Source organism: Marmota monax, unplaced genomic scaffold (assembly GCF_021218885.2).
Source record: "Marmota monax isolate L192 unplaced genomic scaffold, Marmota_monax_Labrador192_F-V1.1 WCK01_AAM20220418_F8-fsc00157, whole genome shotgun sequence".
Classification (NCBI taxonomy): domain Eukaryota; kingdom Metazoa; phylum Chordata; class Mammalia; order Rodentia; family Sciuridae; genus Marmota; species Marmota monax.
The window spans coordinates 1,712,222-1,724,991 of NW_026694573.1; the positions used below are offsets into that span (position 1 = coordinate 1,712,222).

The following is a 12,770-nucleotide window of genomic DNA, read 5'->3' on the forward strand; positions in this document are numbered from 1 at the left end:
AGTCCATCTTTCCTTGCTTAACTCTTCATTACATTATCCGTTGTCCAGTGCACACTTCTCTTTATTCCTCAGTTCCCATTATAAGCCACTATGAAGAGTTCATTATTAACGATACGTGGCTCTCAGGCTTTAAAAAGAATCTTGGTTTTGCAAAGAGATTTTAAGTTCTGTGGTTGACTCTGCCACTTAACAGCTAGAGTGCCACAGAGCAATTCAGGTAGCATAGGGAAAAGAGGTTAAAAGTGAAGATTATGAAAGTGCCAGTCACTGAGGCACTGTACAAATACTAAATTTTAATGCTTTGCATGCTATATGGTTTAATTTCCCTTGAAGAGGAGTGGGTTTCATGTTTATGTTCTGGTTCCCAGCGCGAGTGTATTTCTATCCACGTGGGGCAGGCAGGTGTCCAGATCGGCAATGCCTGCTGGGAACTGTACTGCCTTGAACATGGAATTCAGCCCGATGGTCAGATGCCAAGTGACAAAACCATTGGTGGCGGGGATGACTCGTTCAACACGTTCTTCAGCGAAACCGGGGCTGGCAAGCACGTGCCCAGAGCAGTGTTTGTGGACCTGGAGCCCACCGTGGTTGGTAGGTGCTCAGGCCTACAGGGGGGCCTTCCTGGGAGGGTGGGAGAGCCTTGGTAAAGTCCCATGTGGACTCCTTGAATCCCTGTGCAGAAAGGAGAGATGTTGAAGCCTATGCTCCCAACATTGCTGGGTGAGGAACTCACTGGTGTGGACTGAAGGTTCTTGACTGTGGGACTCAGGCACCTATTAGGAAACCTGCCCTGCAGAGAAAAGCTGCTTAGCCAGCAGTAAGCTGGGCTGCAGAGAGACTCCCTCCTGGCTCTCTGCTGGTCAGGTGGCTCCTGTGCACACACAGTGCAGGGTACACAGCCTTGGTTCCCTCCTTCATGCCACCCACACTGACATGTTGGCATATACAGTCTTGAGCTGCCCGGAGACTGGAAACTTAAGTGTAGAACATTCATTGGGTTCCTCTAGATTGGAAGTCCTAGGTTGTTTCCCATAAGAGGTGGAAAACAAAGCACCTTTCATTGGTTCCCCCGGGACATAACAGAATACCTGTGTGACCCAGGCCACATGCAATTCCCTGATGGCACTGCCCCGCTAATGTCATGCTGACCTGGAGACCGCGGGTTTATGAGTGAGTTTTTAATTGTATCCTTTGATGTAGCTAGGGGTAGGAAAGAAAGATGTACCCAGAGAATCACCCATATGGGCATGTGAGCATTTTGCTCTCAGTGGCAACTGGTCCTGCTGGCATTTGTACGACTGTTGACTCTACCTTGCTAGAGTCGTAAGTGGCATTTGTGTATCACACAGAGAATTTTCTTTTTTTTTTAATATTTATTTTTTAGTTTTTGGCAGACACAACACCTTTGTTTGTATGTGGTGCTGAGGATTGAACTCGGGCCGCACGCATGCCAGGCAAGCGAGCTACCGCTTGAGCCACATCCCCAGCTCCACACAGAGAATTTTCAAGTGTGTGCTTTGTAGCAACTGTGTCCCTCCCGCGGCTGTGTCCACCTTAGTGAATACAGCAGGCCGGAGAGACTCCCAGATCATGGGTTTTTTTTTTGTAGATGAAGTGCGCACGGGGACCTACAGGCAGCTCTTCCACCCAGAGCAGCTGATCACTGGGAAGGAAGATGCCGCCAATAATTATGCCAGAGGCCATTACACCATTGGCAAGGAGATTGTGGACCTGGTCTTGGACAGGATCCGCAAACTGGTAAGAAGAGCACCGAGGAAGCTTCTTGAATTGATTCCAGGGTGGGGGGGACGGTGGGCCTTGGATTGTGAAGGGGAGGTCGTCTGGGCAGGTCTTAGGTCAGGTTCTGGGATCTGACCAAGTCTGCAGAGTCTTCTTGTATGGTGTCTGCTGAGATGCATTGATAGCTGTCTCTTGTCTGCTTTGGCTTCTGAGGGTAATGCCTGCTGGTTAGGCACTTATTTGAGTCCATGTGAACTTGTGAGAGCACAGAGAAGTGAGCCTGGCCTGTTGGAGTTTGGTGGTGTGTCTTCCACAGCCTTTGGCTCACATTGTGTGGTTTCTTGCAGGCGGATCTGTGCACAGGACTGCAGGGCTTCCTCATCTTCCACAGCTTCGGGGGCGGCACGGGCTCCGGGTTCGCTTCTCTGCTCATGGAGCGGCTGTCAGTGGACTATGGCAAGAAGTCCAAGCTGGAATTTGCCATCTACCCAGCTCCGCAGGTTTCCACAGCTGTGGTAGAGCCCTACAACTCCATCCTGACCACCCACACGACCCTCGAGCACTCCGACTGTGCCTTCATGGTGGACAACGAAGCCATCTATGACATCTGTCGGCGCAACCTGGACATCGAGCGGCCCACGTACACCAACCTCAATCGTCTCATTGGGCAGATCGTGTCCTCCATCACGGCCTCCCTGCGGTTCGATGGGGCCCTGAACGTGGACCTGACAGAATTCCAGACCAACCTGGTGCCATACCCCCGCATCCACTTCCCCCTGGCCACCTATGCCCCAGTCATCTCGGCGGAGAAAGCCTATCACGAGCAGCTCTCAGTGGCCGAGATCACCAATGCCTGCTTTGAGCCGGCCAACCAGATGGTGAAGTGTGACCCTCGCCATGGCAAGTACATGGCCTGCTGCATGTTGTACAGGGGGGACGTGGTCCCAAAAGATGTCAATGCGGCCATCGCCACCATCAAGACCAAGCGCACTATCCAGTTTGTGGATTGGTGCCCCACAGGGTTTAAGGTAGGACTGGTACTTTTTAGTCACCATGCTAGTCAGGGAGCAGCATGGTGCTGACCCTAAAGGCACACCTCCTTCAGGGAGATTGCCTCTTTTCATGTTAATGAGACTGCAAGGAGAACAGGTTTAGTAATTGATTAGCTAATAGCCTCATACTTCATCAAATACATTCATTCTATGCACTCCTTTCTTAAAACCATGCTTTAAAGTTGATGGTGAGGTTTGCGTTACCAGTTTCTTAATAGTTTAGAAGACTGAGGCTGAGACACCTTTAAGTGTCCAAAGCCTCAGGGGCCTTCAAGTAATGGGAAGGAGAATTTAGAGATAGTCTGACAGCAGATCCTGATATGATTTCCCTCACCTCACTGCTGGCTTTAGACATTTGTCAGGGCCTATGATTCCATTTTGGTTGGTCCAAATGGTAGATTTTTACTTTACTTGATGTTGGTCACCTGTTGTCTCTGAATTTTAGGCATTACTTATGTTTTTTGTGAATGGATTGTTAAACCTGTATCTCAGTGTTTTTTTATTTTAAAAATTTTAGTTGTAGATGGACACAATTCCTAATTTATTTATTTAGTGGTGCTGAGGATCAACCCTAGTGCTCCATTCCTATGAGGCAAGCGCTCTACTACTGAGCCACATCCCCAGCCCTAAGCATTTAAGTATGGGGAAAAGGGTAGGTTGCTCTTATCTCCCCAAACCAGGCTGGGATCTCTGTCTCATATACAAAATCACAATGAAATTTTCAAGGTTCCCTTAGCCATGTTTAACGACTACTATGAGGAAAGCACCATGTATGTGGAAGCCATCCTAGACTCTCAGGCTGTAACACCTGTTGGATTATCAGACTAAATGCTTCCCCATACCTGTGTTCCTCAACTCTTTACCCTCTGGTTTGTGGATATCAGTCCTTATTTACAATAGTTTTCCATTTAGACAAAGCTCTGGGCCCCAATTTTTTTTAGGAACCAGTGATTGAACACAGTGGCTCTTAACCACTGGGACACATCCCCAACACTTTTTGTATTTTATTTTGAGACAGAGTCTCCCTAAGTTGCTTATATACTCGTTGAACTGTTAAGGCTGACTTTCAACTCTGAATCCTGCTGCCTCAACCTCCCAAGTTGCTGGGATTACAGGTGTGCTCCACCAAGCCCAACTGGCCCCGACATTTGTAAGCCCTGATGAGTTCCTGAGGTGTTGGGGGAGGTAAAGTTCCAGGGTCATTCCAGACTGAAAACGGAATGTGTGTTAATCATCTTCTTCTGGTGTGGAATGGCCATGGCTTGCCTATTACTATAGGAAGCGTTTTGAAAGTTCTCAGCCCCAGTTCACAAAGACATCTGCACACAGATTATTGGTAATAGGGTATTTTTAATTTGACATGTTTAAAGTAACTCATAGAAGCAGGTAAAATTTACTACAGACTTTGCTGACCTTGAAGTAGTCATCAAATGTAATACAGGGGATAGCAGACGCTAGTTAGAGGTTACAGGTAGTTGTTGAAACTTTCCATTCTGTTTCTAATTTTTAAGCCTTTGGATTGAACAGCAAGAATATTTTTCCAGTAAGTGTGACATTTGGGAGTTGAGGACATATAAAGCAGCCTCAGTTGGCAGGGCATGTACAGGATGCTTGCCTAGGTTTGCTGTCCTAGCTGAGTTGTTCTAAGAGACAGCAGGGAGGCAAGTCTGTAGTAAAGTGTGTCATAGCCTCTGCTGTCCTCTTATAGAAGACCATCTGGCACCAGGTGGGCCTTGTTGAATTCTCCTTGCTCTAAGTTCTTTTTTGTCAGAGTACGACTTGGCACCCATTCTTTTGCAACAATTTGCTGAGGGATACACTATTTTCAAGGAGTCTCTTCCATTAAAACCATTTGGCTTTTATTTTTTAATACTCAACATCTTTTGTTTTTATTTATTTATTGTATGTGGTGCCAGGAATCAAATCCAGTGCCTCACGCATGCTAGGCAAATGCTCTACCATTGAGCCACAGCCCTGACCCATTTTATTTTTTATATATATATATATATATATATATTTATTTATTTATTTATTTATTTATTTATTTTTACTATTTAGTTTTTAGTTGTAGTTGGACACAGTACCTTTATTTTATTTATTTATTTTTATATGGTGCTGAAGATCAAACCCTGGGCCTTGCACGTGCTAGGCAAGTGCTCTACTGCTGAGCCACAACCCCAGCCCCATCATTTGGCCTTTTTATACTACAAAATCACTGGCAAAATATTAAAACAAGGTAGAAGGCTGAAAAGCTGAAATCCTCTTCCCCTTCTCCAGAGCTTTTTTGTCCTTTAAGAGATGTCTTTGCCTATTTCAGGTATGGTATGCCTCTTGTTATACAGATGATGCTGGCTGACAGAGAGGTCACAGACATGGGCAAAGGATGCATGTTCCTTCCCTGTAGGTGGCAGACCCAAATTCCTGCATACAAGTGGCCACACAGAATAGGAAATCTGGCAGCACTGCCACTTACAAGGGCTAGTTGGCTGGGCTTTAAAGTTGTGGGAGGGCAACCCCTCCATCAAGAGTTTGAGCTCCTGTGCTCTTCCCTCTACCCCTTCTAAAGCCTCTGGAGCCTAGCTTTGTGTAGAGCTCCTGCTGACTACTTCTGTTCACAGGGTAGTGTAGGGTCACTGACTCAACACAATCCCAGGTATTCATGTGCTTCAGTTTCAGAGCATGTTCCAGTAGCCTCTGAGGCTGTACTCTGAGTTTAATGCTGACCACATAGGTTTGTTTCTTTCTCCCACTCCCCACACACACTTAACTACATAAAATTCAACTGTTTTCTTTAATGACTATACATCAAACCCTAGGCAATTGATATACCTGAACTGGGTTCTCAATTCATTTTTCTTGCTTTCTTTTGTTTTTTAAGTAATATTGTTTTTTTAAAGATATTTATTTTTTAGTTGTAGTTGGACACAATACCTTTATTTTACTGATATATATGTGGTGCTGAGGATCAAACCCAGGACTCTGCACGTGGTAGGCTGAGCCATGACCCCAGCCCCGAAATATTGTTTTTTTAAAATTATTTTTTAATTGTAGTTAACACAATACCTTTATTTTATTTATTTTTACATGGTGCTGAGGATCGAACCTAGGGCCTTGCATGTGCTAGGTGAGTGCTCAATCCTGAGCCACAACCCCAGCCCGTAATATTGCATTTTTAATAAATGTTTTTTGTTGTTGGGAGATGGACAGAATGCTTTTTTTTTAAATGGGGTTCTAAGGATCAAACCCAGTGGTTCACACATGCTAGGCAAGTGCTCTACCATTGAGCTCTAACCCCAGCCCTCATTCTTTTCATGTTTTACTTTAGAGATGTAATATGACTGAACTGGTTGCTTATAAATGGACGATCCTTTCTAGTTTTTCCATTAGAAAAAAGATTCAGCTCTGTACTTAAAAACCTAAAACATAGGGCTGGTGTTTGGGTTCAGCAGTAGAGCGCTTGCCTATCACACATTCAATCCTCAGCACCATATAAAAATAAATAAATAAAATACCTTCATTAAAAAATTAAAAAAAAAAATCCCTAAAACATCAGACTGGGGTTGCAGCTTAGCAATTGAGTGCTTGCTTGGCACAAGTTTGGCACTGGGTTCAATCCTCAGCACCACATTAAAAAAAACAAAAGGTTTAAAAAAAAACTGAAACATCTTATTTTATGCTGTCCTGTGGGTGAATCTAAAAGCAGTATGGTTAAATGTTGACAGTTTATGCCAAAATGCTAGTACCAATTTCTACAGGGCACTATTTTTAAGATTTAACCTTTATTGTATTTATTTGTTTTTATGTGGTGCTGAGGCTAGAACCCAGGGCCACTGAGCTACATACAATCCCAGGCCAGGGCATTGTTTAAACTGGGATCAGTGCTCCAGTTTTCAATAAGCCATCATATGTGAAACCTACATCAGTTTCACTCTTGTTGTTCCTCTTCCCTGGCAGGTGGGCATTAACTACCAGCCCCCCACAGTGGTGCCTGGAGGAGACCTGGCCAAGGTGCAGCGGGCTGTGTGCATGCTGAGCAACACCACTGCCATCGCGGAGGCCTGGGCCCGCCTGGACCATAAGTTCGACCTCATGTATGCCAAGCGGGCCTTTGTGCACTGGTATGTTGGCGAAGGCATGGAGGAAGGGGAATTCTCAGAGGCCCGAGAGGACCTGGCAGCGCTGGAGAAGGATTATGAAGAGGTGGGCGTGGATTCTGTGGAAGCAGAGGCTGAAGAAGGGGAAGAATACTGACTGGGAGGGTATGACTGGCAGCAACTCTCCCTTTCACTCTCTCTCCTGGGCGCGCACACTGTAACATTTACAGGATATATTTACCTATTAAAATTTGTTTATTGAGGCATTATTTGTTCTGTGTGCTGTACTTTGATCAAACTGCCTGTCTAGAGGCCCGCTTTTGCCAGTGGATTCCTCAGGAGAAAATATATCCCTTTGTTTCTTTTAGAGAATTGGTAGGCACGTTTGTATGCTTAAGTACTGCATTCCTCCCAGAAAGGCTTCGGAAGGGCTTCCTAAGGGAATTATCAATGTCTTCAATCTGAGCATTCTCTTTAGTCCTTCGTGGCATTCTTGTCTGGCAGACACACTGATGTCTGTTTCCTCCAACATCGTGAAGGGTTTCACCCAGTAATCATTCGGGGTGCAGTGGACTTCGCCTAGGGCTGTGTCAACCCAGTTCTTAACTTCCTTTTCCACATACGTTCTTAGCCTTCCTCCACTGCTCGCATGCCGCTGTGGGAGACAACAGAACCTCCAGAATTACCCAAAGTGTACTCAAGAGCCACAGCCTGCAAGCACTCCCTCAAACCCTCGCCCCCGGAAAGATGGTGTCAAGTTTGAGCAGAGGGTTCCGGTGGGTTGTTTTTCTTCGCAAGAGTCCTGGACCCGTTTGTGTGCGCGAGAGCCTTCTTGAGTTAGGGAGTCCTTCCTTTGCGTGACGGCGGGCTTTCGAGGATCCCGGGGCATCGTGGACACGCAGCACGGACCAGCACCAGGAAGCCCCTTCAAACGTGTGGAGCGTTTACGAAGAGCTGGCCTTTGGAAAGACCCAGGAGTGGGACGAGCATCCCAGGAGTGGGAAGCGCATCCCAGGGTCCTAACCGGAAGACGCAGGCGCGACACCCGACAAAGCCCGCTGCTTCCAGCGCCAGCTGGCTGGGAAACTCTTTCGGCACCCACCCACCCCCCACCCCTGCTCGCGAGAGCCGTTCGCGCCCGTTAAGCGCCACTACTCGCGAGAATTCCGCTACGCAGCAATAGCGGGACTGTGAGTGCCGCTGACAGAACTCAAGGAAAACGGGCTGGAACAGGTTTGGTCCGAGATCGGGCTACTGGGGTCCCTCCGAGACACTTTTCCCTGGAGGGCGTGACAGCTGGGGTCATGAAGCCACTCCGGGGGCCGGACGGCCGCCAGCGACCAAGCTCCCGCCTCTTCCCCAGATGCCGCGCCACTGCTCGGCCGCCGGCTGCTGCACACGGGAAACGCGCGAGACGCGCAACCGCGGCATCTCTTTCCACAGGTCGGCGCCGTGCGTGTTAGTGCGAGACGTCTCGCATGCGTTTTGTCGACCTCCGCTGGAATCGCAAAGGTGCCTTCGTCCCTCCCCTTCCTCCAAGCCGCTTGAGGCCTGAACATGTGGGTGGGCGGGCGAAGGGGGCGGACCTTTTGCGCCCGAGTCCGATCCACCCTTACTAGGCTTAGACTTGGTGCTTTCTCTTCCCAGCCAGCGGACCCTGAGCGCGCTGCCTGCTTTCGCCAGGGCTCAGTTTCCTGGTCTGTGCCAGAGGTAGCGGGGGTACTTCTTCGACAGGGTCACAGGGAGGTCTCCTGGCGGCATGTGCAGGGCCTACTCTTCCTCCCTGGGGAACTTGAACAGCATGAGCCCAGGGGCTCCGGCAGCCTGGTTCTCATGGGTTTGTGGTTCTGCAGACTTCCCAAGAAGGACAATCCGAGGCGTAGCCTGTGGCTGGCCAACTGTCAGCGGCTGGACCCCAGCGGCCAGGGCCTGTGGGACCCTGCCTCTGAGTACATCTACTTCTGCTCCAAACATTTTGAGGAGAACTGCTTTGGGCTGGTGGGAATCAGGTGGGCTTCCTTGCCAGCCAGCATTGGGCAGGGTGTGGGGTGTCAGCATAGTATACAGCGGGGCAGCTGTGTCTTGAAGAGGCAGTCCCTGAGCAGCTGCCCTGAGGACAGCTTGCCAGGTGGACAGGCAGCCATGGTTCCAAAAGTGCTGCTTTCCCTTCCCCTTTGTGTACAGTAAAGCGCACTCCCAGTTTCACTTTGCCAGTAACACCAGAGAAAAACAGCTGTTCCAGGGAGTGTTCCTCACCCAGGCCTCCCAGCAAGCCCACAAAAAGAATTCTTTTTGGCTGGTCTGTCCAGCCCTGTTGGTGGAGCTGCTTCATCCATCTCAGCTTTAAGAGATTGGTGGGATTCTGCCTCACGTGGCATTTTCTCAAACTTGTTTATTATGTGCCTTCCAGCCTGCCACAACCCCAGTACTAGGGAAGCTGTATTGGGTACCAGAGGGAGATGGCCCAAGTGGCAGCACTTGTTCTTCAGCTCATTAGGGCTGCTTTTCCCCCACAGTGGCTATCACAGGCTGAAGGAAGGGGCAGTTCCCACCATATCTGAGTCTTTTTCCAAATTGCACTGGATAACCAAGACCAAGGGGCCCAGTTTTCCAAGCGGCCCCCAGAGTTACCTGATTTGAGAATGGAAGAAGTGGTATGTGATGGGTGCAGTAGTTCCTGCCTATAATCACTGCAGTTCATTAGGCTAAGGCAGGAGGAGTCCAAGTTCAAAGCTATTCTCAGCAATTTAACAAGGCCCTATATTAAAAAATAAAAATGCATTCAGTGTAAAATAGAATATTCTTGAATTGTTGGTGAGAATAAAGTGAGCCCCAAGTATCTTAAGAGAATTTTAAAAAATGCCTGGGGATGTTGTTCAGTGGTTAAATGGTTAAGCACCCCTGTATTCAATCCCTGGTACAAAATATATATAAATATATGTGTGTGTGTGTGTGTATATATATATATATATATATATCCGAAACAGTATATTCTGTGGGTCAGAGATTCCCTCCACTTACTCCCATCTCATGACAGAAAGAGGGCTTTATGGTATCTACCCAGATGTGGTTTTTATTATACTAATTTTCTGATGGGGTTCATGTATTAGGTCAGTGCTGTGAAATGTGGTCTGTTGGTCTCTTTTTCTCTTCTCTCCAGCTGCTTTGAAGGGCTCTGCAGCTCCATTCTGTAACTCCTCCTGCTGATGTCACCTGCTTTCCTGTAAAAAAAAAGCCTCAGAACCTGCCACTTTTTCTTTCACAGGATCTGAGAGCCTCTTCCCAGATTTTCTAGGTTCTCTAGATGCCCAGCCCTTACCAGAACAGTAGCATCCCTCTCTCAAGCCTTATCCTATCTCCCCTTCAACTTTCTTGCCATACCTCCATCAGAGCCTATGTTCTAAATGACCAGTTGCCAGGTAGGCAATATTCTGTAGAAGGTCCAGTGCCAGCTCCAGGCTTGCAGGCAGAGAAGCAGTGCTGCAGCTGACAAACCTGCATCAGAAGCTGGCACAGGCAGATATCCGCCAGACTCTGAAGGAGCATGTGTAGAACTTTGCTGTGCAGATGAGTAGCAGCATGATCTGAAGGAGGATCCAGCCATCAAGGCTGAAGTTTCTAACATCCTTATTTATCTGTCTACCAAGCACAGGATCAGAATTGGACCTATGTGATCCACCAGATACCATATAAAAGTAGATTCTAGAAGGCTGTCTTGCTATCTGGCTCACTTCAGGGTTCGAACCTTGTTCCCACCAGACAGTGTTGGCAGTCCCCAGAGAGACCCAAAATGATTGGCTATGGGGAGCTGAGATCCTGGTTCCTAATTTTTAAGATTTTTTTTTTTAGTTGCAGATGGACACAATGCCTTTATTTTAATTTATTCATTGTTGCAAGCGAGCCATGGACTGTGTGAGCTATGAGCATTCGAGTGGATGGGAGGACTGGCCTGGTGTTATATGCTCTTTGGGCTGTGCAACACACATATGCACTTTCCTCTCTCCGTGCCTGTGACTAGCCAAGATGTCAATCTGCTGACCATAAGACATCAGGAAGCTAGACTCAATCCTCTGAAACCTGCCCCTTGCCTTATTTGGAAAGAACATTCCATGGAACTTCCTTCTGTGTGCCGCCCCCCCCCCCCATTAAAATAAAGAATCTAGGTGCAAGTTCTCTCTTTCCAACAGACCCTTAAGGTCGAGAACTGTCCCTGAGTCCTGCAGGCAAAATGTATTTCTGTGTGTTGAATGCTTCTTTCACCATAAGTTGCTGGTGCAGCCAGATCTTGTGAACCCAGCTCAGGTCGCCAGCCTCACTAGCTGGTAATAATTTATGTGGTGCTCAGGATTGAACCCAGTTCTTATACATGCTAGGCAAGCACTCTGCCACAACTCTAGACCCTAACTACCCCTTTCAGTGTTTCAGAGGTGAACAGGTATTAGAGACTCCTGTTTATACAACTCATTGCCCCATAGGGTTCTCTGAAGGACAGAACAGTATCTGTATGGACCACTGCACAGTGCCAAGCAGTCTTTAACTTGGGTCTTGAAACAATCTTGATTGAAGCAAGCCAGCCCCTTTAAGAACATTCATAATATACAAAGGCACAGTAAGCTTCTTTTCACCTGCCTGGCAGGTCAGAAGGCTATCCCCTGCACTGCTTAATATTTGGTTGGTCTCCATCAGAAAAAAAAAGGGAATGATGATGACTATCACTGACTTGTGGATGCTCTGCTTGGCTAGTAATGAGGCCTAGCAAGAAAAAAAAATTAGATCCTGGAAGTTTGGGAAGAGGAGGTAGATAGATCCTGGCCTCAGTGTCATTTTTCTTCAGCAAATGAGAACTTGAAAGTCTTCATTTTGTGAAGTGGCAAAGAGCAAAATGCATAGGCTGATTCTTAATACCAGCATGGTCTCTCCCTGTTAGTCCCCTTGGCCTTGTAGCACAAGGAGCACACCTGACTTTCTGGTCATAACAATGTTCTCATACTTGCTTTAATTTAATTGATTCTTATCTCGCCTAGAAGAGATACTCAAGGGTCCAGTTACAAGGGTCTCCATAGAGCAGAGTTTACAGATTATTGTTCGTGAGGCTTCCAGGCCTCTCTAAGACAGGGTTGGCAAGGCTGCCCTGGGGGTATGATAAGACTACAACTGGTGGAAACTTGGCAGGTGACTCTGGCACAATGAGTCATTTATACCTGGTATGTCTTACTGCCCAACCCAGGCTGCCCCTTGTCTTCTCAATTCTAGCCTGCTGCTCCTTCATAGGGACTGTCACTCAGCTAGCCACCTGCTTCAGCTTCTGCTCCACACCTCCTTCACTTCCTTGCTTATCTTGCAAGGATACCCTACCTCCACCTATTTGCAGCCACTTGGGGCCCATGGCAGGACCATGTCTGGGTGGAGCTCAACCAGAGGAGGGAAATGTGTCAGAAGAGAACAGATGTTTCCCAAGGTACACTCTGGCTTCCTGATAGGACAATGCAGGTCCTGCATTCTGGTTCCTGGAAAAGCACAACTGAGCCTCCTCCATCAGAATGGATTGATACGGGTTCTATTTGGATAACAGGATGATTTTCTGATCTTTCCTCAGTTCCCTGCCCAGGCAAGAGGGTAGCCTTCCCTGGGACCCAACAGAGATAGAGCCCTACTGCAGGGCTCTTGGGGAGGGGCCAGCCTGGACACCTCCTATACTTTTTCTCTCTCTTGACTGGGTGACACCAGGTGGTAGGAGGGCATATATAGATAGAAAGGCAAGGCTGGCTGAACCTGTGTCTGGGGGGTCAACCAAAGCATCAGGCTGCTGCACAGCCTGTGCTGCACTGTGGGAGGGCACAGAGGTTGAGAACCGCAGGTCAGTAATGGAGACAATAACAGTGTG

At 47.7% G+C, this 12,770-nt stretch overlaps 1 protein-coding gene and 1 long non-coding RNA gene across 2 annotated transcripts; both read left to right on the forward strand.

The window, feature by feature from the left end:
* The first annotated feature begins 455 nt into the window (after positions 1-455).
* LOC124077030 (tubulin alpha-3 chain) lies at positions 456-7,152 on the forward strand. Its single transcript, XM_046421223.1, has 4 exons — positions 456-591; positions 1,610-1,758; positions 2,088-2,768; positions 6,747-7,152. Exons 1-4 carry the CDS (start codon positions 471-473, stop codon positions 7,041-7,043), a joined length of 1,248 nt encoding a protein of 415 aa, XP_046277179.1. The 5' UTR covers positions 456-470; the 3' UTR covers positions 7,044-7,152.
* A 371-nt stretch (positions 7,153-7,523) lies between these two features.
* On the forward strand, positions 7,524-11,119 carry LOC124077031 (uncharacterized). Its single transcript, XR_009224623.1, has 2 exons — positions 7,524-8,329; positions 8,740-11,119. It is a non-coding gene; the product is annotated as an uncharacterized LOC124077031 (long non-coding RNA).
* Positions 11,120-12,770: the final 1,651 nt, after the last annotated feature.

Excerpts from the sequence above, each read along its gene's own strand:
- LOC124077030 (XM_046421223.1), top strand. The coding sequence starts at position 471 with ATGCCAAGTGACAAAACCATTGGTGGCGGGGATGACTCGTTCAACACG. Across the intron at positions 592-1,609 it reads CCTGGAGCCCACCGTGGTTG|ATGAAGTGCGCACGGGGACC; the intron begins GTAGGTGCTCAG and ends TTTTTTTTGTAG. Across the intron at positions 1,759-2,087 it reads TGGACAGGATCCGCAAACTG|GCGGATCTGTGCACAGGACT; the intron begins GTAAGAAGAGCA and ends GGTTTCTTGCAG.